Here is an 18,367-nt window from a genome sequence, read left to right as displayed (position 1 = left end):
GTGTTTTTAAGCCCTGCACTGGGCTCTGTTAAAAAATAAAAGGGAGAGAGAATCTTTAGTAGATGGGCACACATTCCTATGATTTAAAAGAGAGCATTTAATCTTGTCTTGCTTTGTTTCTAGACAGAGTCTCCACTGCTGGTCCGACCGTACTTACCACACATCACCAAGTCTGAACTCCATGCAATCATGACAGCTGGGTTCTCTACCATTGCTGGAAGTGTCTTGGGTGCATACATTTCTTTTGGGGTAAGAACATTTGAAGATAAATTTATGGAAAATTCAACCTCTTCTTTCTTTGCTGATCTATAACTATCCTCTATATCTCTGTCTTTTGTTGACCACTGCTGTTGGAATAGGAGGCCAAAGAGTGTCCTTTTGCTGTTTAGTTGGTATTCTTCCTCTGGCCCTGGAATGGAGTGACCCTGAGGATCTCTGTGGCTTCACTTTCAAATCCTTCCGCCTAAAACTGAATTGTATTCAAGTGTGGTAGAATGAAATCATATTATGAGGTTCCCTTGGCCAAATATCTAACAACATAAAACAATAACAAAACCATTATTACTGTCACTAGTAAAGGCAGTCTAGACTGAGGGTCGGCAAAGTGTGGGCCAAGCTAGATTGCTCCCCTTTTTGGTAACTAAAGTTTCACTAGAAACCAGCTACTCTATTCATTCTTCTATGGCAGCTTTCATGCTACAGAGTTGAGTAGTTGTGGCCTTAAAAAGCCAAAAATATTTACTCTCTAGCCCTTCACAGAAAAAGTTTTATGACCAGTGGCTTAGAGCAGTGGTTCTCAAAATTTACTGCACATTTAGAATCACCCAGGAATGTTTAAGAACCCGGACGTCCAGGCCCATGCCACAGAGTAATTAAACCAGAAGCTCTTGGGGTGAGACCCAGGCATCAGTAATTTTTTTAAAAAAATTCCTACTGTACATTCTTATGTGCAACCCAGTTAGAGAGCTGCTGGTGTGTGGCACAGGGCTGCAGAGCATTATAACCGGTGCTTGTACCCCAAGCACAGAGCTTGTAAGCCCCAGAGAGAGGCAGCCTCCAGTGTAGACATGGAAAAATGAAGAGGTGTGGTCCCAGGTGAGTAGGAGCTCTTACTAGAGAGGGGGGTTTCATCCCTCCACCTCAACCAGTCCTCGGAGAGCCAACCAATAGGAAGAGTGAAGAGCAAAAGTGGAAGAGGGGGCGCCTGGGAGGCTCAGCCAGTTAAACATCTGCCTTCACCTCAGGTCCTGATCTCAGAGTCCTGAGATGGAGCCCGCATCCAACTCCCTGCTCTACGAGGAGCCTGCTTCTCCCTCTCCCTCCGCCTGCTTGTGCTCTCTGTCCTTCTCTCTGCTAAATAAATAAATAAATAAATAAATAAATAAATAAATAAATAAAATATCTAAAAAGGGGGAGGAGTTGAAAGAGTTCTCAGGAATAGCAGTTTGGATCTGCAGATGGTCCACTCAGCCACTGCTCTAAGAATGCTGCCTGCGAAAATGTGCTGGCTGGACTGGGAGTGGGGAGGCAAGTGCAAATTCTGGCATTCTGAAAATATAGGGGAGAGAATTCAGAAACAAAATAAGCATGTGGGGACGAAAGGCAAAAGAGTTTAAGTAGGTTCACAGTGAGGGAAACAGAAATCACTTACAGATTAAAGGGACTCTGGATAAATGAATATTATATAAAGGCACCACAGAATTCAGAAGACTGAAAGGAAGACAGAGAGGGGTGTACCTGTGCCTGCACCCCAGACACTTCCCTTGTCTAAACTGATGATCTAATGAAATACGTACTTTCGGGACTATTTAAACATTCATCAGGTCCACAGGGAGGGAAAGGAATCTTCTTCGGAAGTTTTACCAGGATTCATTCTCTTCTGAAATGATTAGATTTTGGTTTTGGGCTTCTCACCAAAGGATGTGGTCAATTAGCACAAATTCCTCCCTTCGTCCTCTGACTCTCAAGGTGATGCTCACATGGCTCACTGAGTGCTCCCAAGCCTCCAAATATACACTATTGTGAGGCAGGCTCCATTCTGCCCTTATTTCCCCTTGTAAAGCTTTTGGGCTGTTCATTCTGAGCACAACAGAAAAGCTACACTTCAGCTGGCCCTTCTCCCAAAATCACAGGTTTCAGCCTCCCACCTTTTAACTGCTTCAGTGATGTCTGCACCTGCATCGTTGGCTGTGGCTAAACTCTTCTGGCCTGAGACAGAAACACCTAAAATAACCCTCAAGAATGCCATGAAAATGGAAACTGGGTAAGTGGGATACCTCATTCCTACAAGCTGGGGAGGTGGGATGGGGGTGTCCAAATTCGAAGCACAGACAAAAGTTGATCATTGGAGAGCCCATGATCTTAAAATGAATGTAATTTCCCAGTGACTATCAGGCTTCATTAGACTTCCAAAAAAAAAAAAATCCTTCTTCAATACTTGAAAAGCTTCCTAAATACTTGAATGTCAATACATTTCCTTAACCATTTAATGTAGATATTTCATTTTAAATGTGGTGTAGTGTTTATTGAGCACTGATTTAAGACCGTTGGAAAGCTATGGGACAACCATTTCTGGAAGTTTCTTATATAATAGGGAGTATGAAGGTATGATATAGATATCTTTAACCCCTCTTCAGTTCATTTTTTTGCCCTGTGCAAAAGAAAGGAAGAAAGGGTGAAAAGGATAAAGGGGTTCAAGATAGTCAAAAGAATCAAATTCAATAACAGAATCCATCAATGAACATGTTGCTGGGATTCATCCTCTGTTTGTATATAGGTATAGTCAGTAAAAAGCAACTTGTCAAAGAATACATGTATGGAATAGGTGTGATTCCACTTGTAAAGTTAAGCAAATGTGTAAACCTATGCAACATATTATTTAGGTATACAATCACATAGGAAAAGGGAAAAGAAAGGGAATGATAAGCAACCTCTAAGGAGCCAGGTACCTCTGAGATTAAAGAGAAGAGGATAAGATTAAGGAAGAAGGGGTACTCAAAAGTGATGGTGGCACTCCATTTCTTAATTGAGGTGATGGATATTCAGGCCTTCTTTGAATTATTAGTTCTTATGCCATGAACTAATATTTTACTAATATTTTATAAATATTTTCTAGTAGCTACCTTAATATAATTTTAAACCTAAAATATTTTTATCTTTTCCCAAATTTTAATTATAACCTCTTCCCCAATTAACAGAGTAGTATAACCATGAAACACCCATATGACCATCACCTACACTCAGGAATTATAAGCAATTAGAAGTGATGTCATAGAATTTAGTTATTTTGACCAAGGCATGAGCTTGCGAGGTTGTGTCTCCAACCAAATGAGCTCTGATTATTCCATTCTTACACCTGTGATGTCCATCCACTGACAACACCTTGGTAATTCTGAAATTGCTATTTTTTGATAAAGTGATTCAAGGAACCTCCTAGAAGCCGCAACACAGGGAGCATCCTCATCCATCTCCCTTGTGGCAAATATAGCTGTGAATCTGATTGCCTTCCTGGCCCTGTTGTCTTTTGTGAATGCAGCCTTGTCCTGGCTTGGAAACATGTTTGACTACCCACAACTAAGTTTTGAGGTATAATTCTATCATGTCTCTCTCCATTTTGTTTCTACCTATCTTTGTTTTTTTTAAAAAAAAAATAGGTTTGTGAATTGCCTTCCGTAACCACCTGTAGTATACTCTTACACAATGCACACACTCATCATGTATCGCCCATCCTCCCACCTCCTCCTGCCCCCCAACTCCTATCACCCTCCTGGAGAGAATGATTGACCTCATGCCAGAAATTCAGGTGACTTCATATACCCCAATGCCAACCTTGACTCCTAATGGAAATTGATGAGCAAAGCAATGTGAAGAAATTTCTACACCTAAAGGAGATATAGAGAGGTTGAGAAAAATCTTGTAACAAGGGTGAGGCAGAGAAACAAGAAGCAAATCACCACTCTAATAAGGAATCTATTTTTGAGTTTTGTAGATAATATGCTCCTATGTCTTCATGCCCCTTTCCTTCATGATGGGAGTGGAATGGCAAGACAGCTTCATGGTGGCCAAACTCATAGGCTATAAGACATTTTTCAATGAATTTGTCGCTTATGAACACCTCTCAAAATTGATCAGTTTAAGAAAAGAGGCCGGACCCCAATTTGTGAATGGTGTGCAACAATATATGTCGGTGAGTAAATAGATTGATTTCTCAATACACTTCTTTCTCACATATCTACATTGGTTAAGTAGTCACTGGTGCTTGTGCATAGTAGGCCAGGCATTTGGGTATACATCAGAGAAAAAGACAAACCAAAAATCCCTGATCTCATGGAGCTCATACTGAACATAGCAACTCATAATTTTCAATTATATTGAATTAATCCATGTGTGTGTATCTCTGTGTGAGGTATACACAGCTAGTACTTACTACTATGATCATTTACTTTTGAGACCTGTGGATCCAAACCTAGAGTCAGATGAGCTGGGACAAGAATCAATGAAAAAATATTTGCCACATATCTTCTGTGTGCAAAGCACCTATATACACTGAGGCCACAACATGGAACAAGTGATGAGGTTTCTGCCCTCATGGGATCATAGTCTAATAATGTCAAAGGTCTCTTCCTTCCAGCCTTAGAAAGTCTATGAACTCTGAGAAACTGCCTAAATGCAAAATAGTGCCTGGAAATCCTAAGGAAATAGTGAGACACAGTTGCTACTCTTCAAGTGAATGAGGGAAGAGAAGAGCTTGGGTTGTGGTCTGAATTTTTGAGACAAGCACCCTATAACTATGTCAGGACTTCAGATCAATACACTCCAAGGCTTTGTTCATGTCTGCTTGACCTCAGATGGGACAGGGAATGTGGGTGAAGCCATTACTTAGGTCACATTTTACAGCCGAGTCTCCAGCTTTTCTTTCCTGAAAAACAGAATTGTCCCACACATGGAAACTCTTAGGAAAATGGGGAACCTTCTGACCAAAAGAAAGTAGTTTTTATACTGAGCAAAGGAAGCTCATAATCCTAGCAGTGCTGAGCAGGTTTCTACACATTATTACAAGAATAGAGACAGAACAGTAGGACTGATTCGGGTTGGGGATTATCCCAACCAGAGGCAGATCCACAGAGGATATTTGAAGACAGGAGCTCAATAGCTTCTCCTACTGTTTAGTCAAAATGGCAAAAGCATTTTTTCCCATTTTCCTATTTACAGGCAACAAAATGGGGATGAGTACCTGCAATTTTTGTTTACCAACCAACAAGTGGTGGGGATGTCACATCATCCCTGGAAAAGGCACCACATGACCAATGCATAAGATCTAGGTCCATGAGGCAAAGCCCAATGTTATCCAGGTCAGAATATGTATGTAGCATGTTGTCCACAGGATGAGCTCTTCATTATGCCATCATCTCTTCTTTCTTAACATAAAAGAAATACTGTGCATGTTTGTTTGTTTACACTTAATTTATACACACCCTGGCATAATATTAAAAAGGTACAAAAAAGCAAGAGGGACAAGTAAGTCATCCTCCCTATATTTCTGCTGCTCACTTATTCTCCTTGTACCGTATTATGCTCTTACTCTTGCTCTTTGCACTTAATAAGATATCTTGGATGCCATTCCCTATCAGTGTCTGTGAAAGAGTATTCTATAGACTGAACACAATTATTAATTTTAAGCCATCTTTTGTTGATGGATACTGCTTCCAATTTTCTGCTATTGGAAGCAGTGTTACAATGACTGTCCCTGTATATCCAGCATCGTTGCTTAGGCTCTGGGAGAACCAAATGATGTATTATTGATTTCCTAGTGCAATGCAGCTCTTTCCATCACTCAAATATGGGAAAAGGAAGAACAGTAACATTTTAGCCTCCTGTTCCTCTTATTATAAAACTCTAGATGGAACCCACTCTGGAGCAGAGTGGTTTCTCAGAACTGAGGAAGTGTGCTCAACATAGTTTCAGTTGACCAAGATTAACTGGGGTTCAGAAATAGATGCTCCTCCTTCTGATGTATCATCTAACATTACATCAGAACACCTACATCATTTATTACCCTTTATCACATCACATAGGCATTTTATCATTTCATATCACCACAAGAAGAAGGCCACTCTGCACTGGACAAAATAACTAGAAAGAAGAATTCATCACAAAAGAAATAAGCAGAACAACTCTCTGCCATAGAGTTACAGAATTAGGATTTAAATACAATGTCAGAAATTCAATTCAGAAGTATAATTATAAAGCTACCCGTGGTTCTGGAAAAAAGCGTAAAGGGTTCTAGAGACTTCATTTTTACAGAATTGAGATCTCCTCAGGCCAAAATTTAAAATAGATTAAATGAGATGCAATCAAAACTGGATGCTCTAACTGCTAGGGTTAATGGAGTAGAAGAGAGAGTGAGTGATATAAGAGGCAAGTTGACAGAAAAGAAGGAAGCTGAGGAAAAAAGAGAAAAACAATTAAGAACCCATGAGGAAAAGCTTAGAGAAATAAATGATAGCTTGAGAAGGAAAAATATACATCTAACTGGGATTCCAGAAATGGCTGAGAGAGAAAGAGAGGACCATAAAGGATATTTGAATAAATAATAGCTGAGAACTTCCCTAATCTGGGGAAAGAAGCAGGCATTCAGATCCAAGAGGTAGAGAAGACTCTCCCCCAAATCAATAAAGATCATTCAGCACCTCGGCATTAAATAGTGAAACTTGCAAGTTTCAAAGATAAAGAGAAAATCCTTAAAGCAGTGAGGGACAAGAGATTTTTCACTTATATTGGGAGAAATATCAGATTAACAGCAGACCTCTCCACAGAGCCTGGCAGGCCAGAAAGGTCTGGCATGATATTTACAGGGTATTAAATGAGAAGAACATGCAACCAAGAATACTTTATCCAACAAGGCTGTCATTCAGAATAGAAGGAGAGATAAAGAGCTTCCAATAGGCAGCTCTGAAAGAGCTAGGCAGAAACCGAAAGAATATGTGACCCCAAAACCAGCTCTGCAAGAAATATTAAGGGGGACCCAGTAAAAAGAAAGAGGGAGCCCAAAGAAACAATCCACAAATACAGGGACTGAATACATAATACAATGACACTAGATTCATATCTTTCAATAGTTAGTCTGAACGTAAATGATCCTATCCAAAGACGCAGGGTATCAGACTGGATAAAAAAGCAAGACCCATCTATATGCTGTCTACAAGAGACTCATTTTAGACCTAAGGACACCTCCAGCCTGAAAATGAAGGGGTGGAGAACCATTTACCATTCAAATGGCCCTCAAAAGAAAGCTGAGTTAGCAATCCTCATATCAGATAAACTAGAGTTTATCCCAAAGACGGTAGTAAGAGATGAAGAAGGACACTATATCATACTTAAAGGATCTATCCAACAAGAAGACCTAAGAATCATGAACATTTATGCCCTTAATGTGGGAGCCGCCAAGTATATCAATCCATTACAACCAAAATAAAGAGATACTTAGATAATCATATACTAACAGTAGGAGACTTCAACAGGGCACTCTCAGCAAGTGACAGATCTTCCAAGCAGAACATCACCAAAGAAACAAGGGTCTTGAATGATACTTTACCAAATAGTTTTCACAGATATATACAGAACACTGCATCCAAAAGCAACTGAATACACATTCTTCCCAAGCGCACGTGGAACTTTCTCTAGAATAGACAACATATTGGGTCAGAAATCAGGTCTCAACCAATACCAAAAGATTGGGATTGTCCTCTGCATATTTTCAGACCACAGTGCTTTAAAACTAGAACTCAATCACAAGAAGAAATTTGGAAGAAACCCAAAAACATGGAGGTTAAAGAGCATCCTACTAAAAGATGAATGGATCAGCCAGGGAATTAGAATGGAACTTAAAAGATTCATGGATACTAGTGAAAATGAAAACACAAACATTCAAAATCTTTGAGATACAGCAAAAACAGTCCTAAGAAGGAAATACATTCCAATACAAGCCTCCCTCAAAAAACTGGGAAAAACTCAAATACACAAGCTAACCTTGCACCTAAAGGATTTGGAGAAACAACAGCAAATAAAGCCTAAACCAAGCAGAAGAAGAGCGATAATAAAGATTAGAGCAGAACTCAATGAGACAGAGATCAGATGATCTGTAGGAGAGATCAACAAAATAAGGAGCTGGTTCTTTGAAAGAATTAATAAGATAGATAAACCCTTAGCCAGCCTTATTAAAAAGAAAAGAGAAGACTGATATTATTAAATCATGGATGAAAGAGGAGAGATCACAGCCAATATTAAGAAAATACAAATTTTGAAAATATGAGCAGCTATATGCCAACAAATTAGGCAATATGAAAGAAATGGATGCACTTCTGGAAACTCACAAATTACCAAAACTGATACAGGAAGAAATAGAAAACGTAAACAGGCCAATAACCAGCGAGGAAATTGAAGAAGTCATCACAATCCTCCCAAGACACAAAGGTCCAGGGCCAGATGGCTTCCCAGGGGAACTCTAAAAAACATTTAAAGCAGAAATAATACCTATTCTACTAAAGCTGTTTCAAAGGATAGAAAGGGAGGGAATACTTCCAAACTCATTTTATGAGGCCAACATTACCTTGATCCCAAAACCAGACAAAGACCCCAACAAAAAGGAGAATTACAGACCAATATCCCTGATGAACATGGATGCAAAAATTCTCACCAAGATACTAGCCAATAGGATCCAACAGTACATTAAGAGGATTATTCAATATGACCACGTGGAAATTATCTCTGAGATGCAAGGCTGGTTCAACATTTGTAAAACGATCAACCTGTTACATCACATTAATAAGAGAAAAGACAAGAACCATATGATCCTCTCAGTAGATGCAAAGAAAGCGTTTGCCAAAATTCAGCATCCATTCCTGATTAAAACTCTTCACAGTGTAGGGATAGATGGAACATTCCTCATACAATAAAAGCCATCCATTAAAAGCCCACAGCAAATATCACTCTCAATGAGGAAAAACTGAGAGCTTTTGCCCTAAGATCAGGAACACAACAGGGATGTCCATTCTCACCACTGTTATTCAAAGTAGTACTAGAAGTCCTAGCCTCAGCAATTAGACAACAAAAAGAAATAAAGGGCATTCAAAAAACAAGGCATTCAAATTGGCAAAGAAGAAGTCAACTTCTCCCACTTCACATGACATGTGACTGTATATAGAAAACCCAAAAGACTCCACCCTCAGATTTCTAGAACTCATACAGCGAGTTGGCAATGTGGCAGGATACAAAATCAATGCAGAGAAATCAGTGGCATTTCTGTACACTAACAATGAGACTGAAGAAAGAGAAATTAAGGAATCAATCCCTTTTATAATTGCACCCACAGCATAAGAAACCTAGGAATATACCTAACTAAAGAGCTAAAAGGATCTATATTCTAAAAACTACAAAATACTTATTAAAGAAACTGAGGAAGACACAAAGAAACAAAGTCCATGCTTGTGGATTGGGAGAATAAATACTGTGAAAAAGTCTATACTTCTCAGAGCAATTTACACATTACATGCAATCCTTATCAACACCTTGCTCTTTCTTCACAGAGTTAGAACAAATAATCTTAAGATTTGTATGGAATCAGAAAAGACTCTGTATAACCAGTAAAATGCTGAGTAAGAAAACCAAAGCTGGGGGCATCACAATTATCTGGCCTGAGCAACACCTCTTGGTTGTCAGATCAGAACCAGAGGGCTATGCTCACACTTCCACAAATTCACCCTCCATCTTTCTACTGCCCTGTAATGTGGGCACCTGACATTCCCAGGGGATGGTTAGAGCTGAGGACCAAAGAGAGGCAAGGACACACCACAGCCAGAATGAAGGAACTCCTATTATATCTATGAGTTTCCTCTTTACTAAATTAATCTCTTTATGAATGAAAGGAACTCCTATTATACCTGTGTTTCCTCTTAACTAAATTAATCCCTTTCCTTTTAAGTATAATTTATGTACAATAAAGTTCCTTTTTTTGTGTATATGCGAGTTTTGACAAATGTATCACCTGTGTAACCACAACTGCAATGAATATATAGAACATTTCTATCACACCTGGAAAATTTCTCTCAGGGCCACCTGCAGTCAATAGTACCCCGACCCATCCCCTCATTCCCAGACAGCCTGATCTTTCATTCACTATAGATTACATTTGCTTGTAAAATCATACAAATGGACTCACTTAGCTTTCATGTAGTTGCATGTATATATTTTCCTTCTTACTATTACTATACTTACTAAGAGTAGCATTCTATTTCATAGATATCCATTATTTGCTTATCAATTTGTCTGTTGAAGGGTATTTGGATTGTTTCTAGCTTGAAGCTATTATAGCTGCCATAAATACTCATGTACAATCTTCTTGTGGATATAGATTTTTACTTCTCCAGGGAAAATTCCAAAGAACATTATTGCTGGATAATGCAGCAATGTCTACCAACTTGATAAGAAACTAGGAATATACCTAGCATGTTTGTACTTTATAAACAGGTTGTGTCAGTTTATATTCCCACCAACAATGTACAAGAAATCCAATTATTCTACATCCTTGTCAACACTTGGTATTGTCTGATTTTTTTAGCCATTTTAGTGGATGTGCAGTATTATGTTACTGTTTGTTTTGCATTTCTCTGGTGACTAATGATGTCAAACATCTTCTGATGTGATATATATATATATATGTATATATATATATATCTTGTAAAAACTAGAACTCAATCACAAGAAGAAATTCTGATGTGATATATATATATATACATATATATATATATATCTTGTAAAAACATTTTAGTCATTTTTATTAGGTGCTTGTCCTCTTATTATTAAATTATAACAGCTCTTTATAGATTCTAAATAAATCCTTTGTCAAACAAATGTAATGTGAATATTTTCTGGAACCAATCTTTTATCTTCAGTAGCTAGCACTGGGCCTGGTACATTATAGCAGGTGGCCAGGTCATACTGAATATTAGAAGTTATCATTGGGGGTGCCTAGGAAGCTCAGTTGGTTAAGCAGCTGCCTTTGGCTCAGGTCATCATCCTGAAGTCCTGACCTAAGCTTGCTTCTCCCTCTGCCCATCCCCCAGCTAGTGCTCTCTCTCACATAAATAAAAATATTTAATAAAAACAAGGAAGAAGCGATGCCTGGATGGTCCAGCAGTTGAGTGTCTGCCTTTGGTTCAGGTCATGATCCTGGGGTCCTTGGATCCAGTCCTGCATCGGGCTCTCCACGGTGAGCCTGCTTCTCCTTCCGCCTATGTCTCTGCTTCTCTCTGTGTGTCTCTCATAAGTAAATAAATAAAATCTTAAAAAAAAAAAAAAGAATTTTTTCATTGGGCTGAAAGTGGCATTTGTAGAGGCCAAGATTATCAATTCCAATTCCTTTGTAGAAAATCTCTGAATCCACACAGCCCTTTTCCCTCTCTCAAAATTCAAGGGGAGACAAAAAAAAGTGTATGAAACAACAGTTGTTTGACATCATGCACTGAATATTTACTTGTCAATATTAATTCCATAGTCAGAAAAGGAAGCCTGGTTAGGATGTCAGATTTACTAAGCTAGTCATGCCATGTATACTTCTAAGTGTTTATGCTTGTTTACAGATTCGTTCTGAGACAATTGCCACTTATGCTCTCTGTGGCTTTGCGAATATCGGTTCTCTAGGAATAGTGATCGGCGGACTTTGTAAGTGAAAAGAATTTTCTTTAATAATGCATGTGACATAAACATACATTCAATCTCCATCTTGTTCTGTAACATTATTTGTGTCAGGGGAAGAAAAGGCCCTGGGACAGTAGTAAATCCTTTGCAGTCTATTTTTATCCCTGCTCTGCCATATAGTTTTCCTTTGTATACCCAAGCTAAACTCAGAATTTGTTCAAATGTACAGGGGCTTGTCTACCCAAGGATGACACTAGGTCTCACTTTGTATGACAATTCCAGTCAATTTTTAAGGGCCACTGGAGAAGGATTCTGAGGCCTAGTGAAAGTGGAAAAATGCTGTTATTAATTAGTGATGTCTTCTATAGGCATAGAAATAAATGGTGATGATGAGTTGCAAATGTTTGGATCTTTCCTTGAAATCTGTTTGCCTTGCCATGCCCTCCATACACTGTGATAAAACTTAGGACTCGCTTCTTCTGTAAAAAATGGAAGCTTCTGGGCCTGTGGACAAATGTATTCCTTTCCTCTCCCACCAGAGAACTTCTCTGGATGTAAAGCTCATCATTAAGCTCTAGAATCTTTATTTTTCCCAGCTAATTTGGAAAAAAAAGAAAGGAAGGAGGAAGGAAGGAAGGAAGGAAGGAAGGAAGGAAGGAAGGAAGGAAGGAAAGAAGGAAGGAAGGAAAAGAAAGGAAGAAGAAGAAAAAGAAGAAGAAAGAAAGAAAGAAAGAAAGAAAGAAAGAAAGAAAGAAAGAGAAAGAAAGAAAGAAAGAAAGAAAGAAAGAAAGAAAGAAAGAAAGAAAGAAAGAAAGAAAGAAAGAAAAAGTCATGAGACTCCCAGCCCTAGAACAATTCTCAGAGGCTGGGGATTTGGAATTCCCAATCAATTACCTCAACATTAATCTCCTTCTTCCATGTTTCCCAGCATCTATGGCTCCTTCCAGAAAGCGTGATATCACATCGGGGTCAGTGAGAGCTCTGATTGCAGGGACCGTCGCCTGCTTCATGACAGCCTGTATTGCAGGTACCACATGCCATCCTTTGTGTCCTGTCTTCCAGAGCCCACAGAATGGCAGCTTTCAGGGGGCCGTGCCTCCAACCTGCAGATGCAGCATATGCTACTGTCGGAAGCTGAGAGGCAGAGCTGCTGCTGAGCGTATTGTAAAGTGAAATGTGTGGAACATGGTTGAGAAGTTGGAACAGGAGGGCACAGTAATGTCGTAAATTAATAAAATAGATGACACTCTATTTCACTTCCAGGACTACTCTCCAGCACCCCTGTAGACATCAACTGCCATTACATTTTAGAGAATGCCTTCAACTCCAGTTCACCTACGAACACAACAGATGTGGTATCTTGTTGTCAATCTCTATTGAACAGGTATTGTATTCTTGAGTCTAACTTCTTTATATCCATTATTAATAAACAAATTAGGCCTATAGAGCCCATCCACTTATTTTTATAACTTTATAAATCTGTTTAAAAATAAGAACCTGTGGGACACCTGGGTGGCTCACTCAGTTGAGTGTCCGATTCTTGGTTTCAGCTCAGCTCGTGATCCCAGGGTCCTGAAATGGAACCCTGCCTCAGGCTCAGAGCCTAGTGGGGAGTCTGTTTGTCCCTCTCCCTCTGTTCCACACCCCACTCACACTCACACACACACACACACACACACACTCTCTCTCTCTCTCTTTATCTCTCTCTCTCTCTCTCAAATAAATAAACTTTAAAAAAATAAATAACTTGTGCAAAAATTTATTTGGATTTAGATCACCCTTCATTTTGACTTTTCTCAGCTGAGACTAGGAACTAATACTAGTTAGTTCGATACAAGCATTTCTTATGCCCTCAGCTTTGTGATAAGCACTTTGTATGAATTAGCTCATTTAACCCTGGAAACCACAGTATAAGGTAAGAACTATTGCTCTTTTTAGTGTTCAATAAAAATAGGCCTTGAGGAGGCTATACCACTTTCCCAAGGACAATAAAGATGCAAACTTTAGGTCTTTCTGTCTATAGAGTCCATACCCTTAACTAGTACCCAAGCACTAATTCTTTGTTACTGCCTCTTTCAAGGGCACCAAGCAGTGCAGGCTGTCCTGAAAACATGGTGATAGTGATAGTGGTGGGCTACAGTGCATGAGGTGCAACCAGTGACCCATCTGGCCACTCCCACTCTGTACAGTTTCTATCTGCAAAATCAATATCCCTACCCCATTTGCCCTTTGATGCTATGTTTAATCTGACTTCTCCTGCTTATCTACTTTTTCTGTTCTACAGCCCAACTAACTGTTTTATTACACTTTTCACCAGCACTATTGTCAACGGTCCTGGTGTCATCATCCCAGGAGGAAACCACAGCTTGTCTTCTTTAAGGGGCTGCTGCAAATTGTTAACTCCACCAACACTGAACTGCAGTTGGATCCCTGATGCATTTTGAGTGCAGCTGCTTCTCCAATGGAACTGTAGGTATAGATGCTGAATTTTCTGCTTTGGGGAGGAAAAAAAAACTATTCTTCACAGATTGATACTTTCATTGTGGAATCAGCTTTAATTGGAAAAAAGGAAAACAGGAGTGAACCTTTCGGATCTCCAGAATCACGCTCCTCTCCTTCCTTCCTTCCCTTCTGCGAACCCTTCCCCACTAACAACTACTATGGTATCTTAAGATGAGCTCTTGTCTCCAGTCCCAAAGATGTTTTCTGACCCTAGAATTTTATGGCATTTTACCAGAATACAGGCATAAATGAAGGGTAACAACAATGGGGCTGTGGCTCAGCCACACCCAGAGTGGCTCCCTTCTAAAAAGAAGGGAGGTCACTGCAGTCACCCTGGGCTGACCTAAAACAGCCAGAAGTTGAATCTCACATGGAAAAGAATCAATCACTTATCACCCGCTCATTGCCTGCCTGAGGAAGTCCTACAGAAATCAAGCATTCCCTAAGAGAACTTTTTGACCATTCTAGAATCAGGTTTTAAATACTATATGCTTAGAGATTTATACCAATCAGCTTACCCTAAATTTTGCTGCAATAGGATATAAGCCAAAAAACCTTGGTGACTTGCAAGTTTATTTTTCTCTTACTTACACCATATGCCTATTGAGGGTCAATTCTGGTGGTAAATCATATTGTCTTCACTTCTAGGACCCAGGCTAAAGGAGCAGCCACTATGTGGGGTATGTTGTGAGAGGTGGAAAAAAAGGTGGCTCTTAAAACTTCTGCTACGAAGGACCCTTCACTTCTACTACATTCCATCACCCAAAGCTAATCATGATGAGCGCAATGTCAATGGTTATGGATGAATTATCCTGTCCTAGGGAAGGGTACTGAGCATTTTGGGGAAAAAAATATGATATACTACATGGATGCACGATATCCATGTCTCCCTTCAAGGAGTCACCTGTCCCGTAACAGAAAGCCTACTCGTGTGTAAATTTGGTTTGTTCCTGTTGACATTACTGGAAAATAGCACTACTTTTCTGTCGAAATGTCCCTTAAGAACCATTGGAGGGAGAAAACTAAGTCCTGGTTGACATTCGAAGCCTTCCACAGATACTTCCATTCACCAGGAAAGCAACAGCACCAAAGCTGCTTCCTGGGTATCAAATAAGAACCTTCCTCAATGGGTTCTGAGATTTAATGTGTGTCAGAAGAAAATTCCTGAGACAATGACAGGGTGCTCTTAAATGAAATGCTCATCACCAATTCTCTTAGTAACACAAAGACCACATTGTGTGAGGAAACAAGAACACCAATGACTGAGTCAAAAGGTGATTCTCCAGAAAGAGATACGTGAAAAGGGTTTTGGAATACTTGAATTTATTTTAGCTATGGTTTCTTTCTTGTTCGTGCACTATTTTTTGAAATGTATATATAAGTAGCTGGTGTGTGTGTGTGTGTGTGTGTGTGTGTGTGTGTGTGTGTGTGGCAATAGAGGTGAAGAATGATATTAAAGGCCCAAAGGACTCTTTATCTCTAAAGTATAATATACTAGGATATTCCTAACTATTGATCATTTGAATCAAATTTTTCTTAAAATTTATATGCCCTTTCAGTATTTAGATTTTACTTTAGGAAACTACATTTACATGTTTTTTCCCTCTCTTCTCTACATTCCTTGTGGCAATATTCAAAAAAAGTCTTCATTATGTCAGGTGTTCCAGTTATTCATATGTTGGTTCTTTTTGGTTTACTGTGGCTATTATCTTTCTAACTCCTTTTTATCGTGTCATTTCTTTGCAGTTTTCTATTTTGCGGATTCCTGAGACTCTCAAAGAGAATTTCTTTCCTCTTTCTGTGTGCTTCTATGGCCAACTAATTTTCAAATTCTGTCTGTTGCCATTACTGTTCTTTGGATGCTTATAGGTCTCCTCTGAGGTCTCTTATTTTAAAGAAAGCAATAATTACTGTCCTGTTTTTAAAGTTTTCTTTTTTTTCAGTTGCAGAAAGTAATATCCATTTGTAATAAAAAGTGACAAGCACACACACCTTCCTTCAAACATATATAAATATGTAGAGGATTTGTTGCTTCTATGGAACTAGAAAGAGTCCACTTAAATATCTTGTTCAACTTCTTTTCATCTGGCAATATATCTTGGACATTCCTACCAAGTCATTTTATATAGTTCTAACTCTATGCTTCCCTTCTTATTCTGTGTGTGTGCGTGTGTGTGTGTGTGTGTGTGTCTGTGTGTACGATTCCACACAAATGAAGTAATATATATGCTGGGAGAAGGAAGGAATTAAACATCTTACATTCTTTCTTCTTGCTTCCTTCCTCTTCCTTATCCCTGGCCCACCACATACACGTAACCCAGGTAAAATAACTTGACATATAGCTTTCTGTACTTTTTGTTCCTATTCAGGTCCTGTTTTACAAAAATATCTTATTGAGGATTGGTATGGTTGTTCTACCATACTGGGATATTCTGGGACCACTCACATTTCTCTGCAGCTTACTTTTCTTCAATAATATTACTTTCTGTGGGATGCCTGGGTGGCTCAGTGGCTGATCATCTGCCTTCAGCTCAGATCGTGATCCCAGAGTTCCAGGATCGAGTCCCACATCAGGCACTCCGTGAAGAGCCTTCTTTTCCCTCTGCCTGTGTCTATGCCTCTCTCTGTGTGTCTCTCATGTATAAATGAATATAATAACAATAATAATAATAATAATACTTTGTGGATATTCAGGTCCACTGGCAAAACTTTAACTATTTTTGTCAAAGGCTTCATAATATTCCATGACATATTATGTATATGTATTAACCATTCCTCTAAGGACAAGCATCCACTTTTGGGGATTTGGTTTTGGTTTTGACTACTTGGAACAATACCTGCCCATTTACTTCGCATATTATTAGCTTTATTCTATAGCAGTGCTAGCTGATAAAAATATAATGCAAGTCACATGTGATTTAAAATTTTCTAGTCACCACGTTAAAAATGTAAAAGGAAACTGGTAATATTAAATTTAATACTATATTTCACCCAATATACTCATGATATTATCATTTCAATGAATTATCTCATATTCTTTTTATTGAACTAATCATTTAAAATCCAGTATATTTTTTATACTTAGAGCACATCTTAAGACACATTTTCATTGGCAATACTTGATCTGTATTTAGATTTCATAAAATTTAGTTGAAAGTAAATACACATGCCCAAATTATTCCAAACGCACTTAAAGGCTTTCCAATAACTGAAATGAGCATCAGTTTTTTAAAGTAAAATTTTAGTTTCCTCTGTTCCACATATAAAATAGTTCCATAATTCAATTAGCAGCTACCATATTGAGCAGGACAAGTCTATATGGAGGTTTCCTAGGTGGACTGACGGGAGTGTGTATATTTGGTATTAATATACATTGTCAGATTGCTTCTTGGAGAAATATGTTGTCTTAATTTTTACTGCTTTGTGATCTAATCTTTCTAATGTGTTTTATTCATCTACCTTTGTGTGTATATGTGATATTTCTTTTCAAATGCAACCCTATTCACATAAATCCCATGTTGATTTCTTTTTTAATATTTTCCATCCTTGAGCTGAGGAGGGCATATTATTCTTGAGCCACATGAGAAAGAAGAGTAAGGGCACAGACCAGACAAATGAGCTGATGATTACTTTGGGCTTATTGTGTCCAGAAATCTTACCAATCCCCTGTAAATGTTGAATGGGCTCTGGACTGGCAGAAAGTTCCCCTCCTCCCCTTATTGGAGTTTTGGGTACATGGTGATGTCTCCACTCGTCTTTAGCAAACATAAAAGCTGGGAAGCTGCTTGTTCCCCTCAGTTCACCCTACACCCACCTACCTGTAGTCTTCTAAGATGGCCAAGATAGAGTATCCATGTGCTTCCTATACATCTGAGATCCCTTGGTGCTGACAGAACATTGCTGTGAATCTATGCACCCTAAGCCTGCTTCAAGACAAGGCTGTGACAACTATTTTGAAGAATTCTGCACTCTGTCTAGGCAGCCCAGGAAATTTGAAGCCACCATACTTCTCTCTGTGCCTGTCTTCACATCAGTACAGTTTTCACTAGTCTTGAAACACCTTTTATAAACTTGCAACTTGCTTCTTTTTATAAACACTGTATCATAAGTCCAGATATGAATATTTCCTAATTTTAATGAAGATGGAAGCTTGCTTTATTGCTTCTAATTC

At 38.9% G+C, this 18,367-nt stretch overlaps 1 protein-coding gene across 2 annotated transcripts in view; it reads left to right on the top strand.

Moving 5' to 3' along the window:
- The window catches only part of SLC28A3 (solute carrier family 28 member 3), a 57,399-nt gene extending 39,692 nt beyond the window's left edge, over positions 1-17,707 (top strand). For both annotated transcript variants that reach the window (XM_072763222.1, XM_072763215.1), the window contains 9 exons: positions 124-249; positions 2,133-2,263; positions 3,417-3,585; positions 3,989-4,186; positions 11,637-11,718; positions 12,623-12,721; positions 12,958-13,078; positions 14,012-14,163; positions 14,845-17,707. In XM_072763222.1, the coding sequence (XP_072619323.1) occupies positions 124-249; positions 2,133-2,263; positions 3,417-3,585; positions 3,989-4,186; positions 11,637-11,718; positions 12,623-12,721; positions 12,958-13,078; positions 14,012-14,138 (1,053 nt within the window). In that variant the 3' untranslated portion in view covers positions 14,139-14,163; positions 14,845-17,707. The remainder of the gene's footprint in view (positions 1-123; positions 250-2,132; positions 2,264-3,416; positions 3,586-3,988; positions 4,187-11,636; positions 11,719-12,622; positions 12,722-12,957; positions 13,079-14,011; positions 14,164-14,844) is intronic.
- Positions 17,708-18,367: the final 660 nt, after the last annotated feature.

Source organism: Vulpes vulpes, chromosome 1, assembly GCF_048418805.1.
Source record: "Vulpes vulpes isolate BD-2025 chromosome 1, VulVul3, whole genome shotgun sequence".
In the NCBI taxonomy this organism is placed as follows: Eukaryota; Metazoa; Chordata; class Mammalia; order Carnivora; family Canidae; genus Vulpes; species Vulpes vulpes.
Note: the sequence above shows the minus strand (reverse complement) of the source record. Positions and strands in the feature narration are given on the sequence as shown.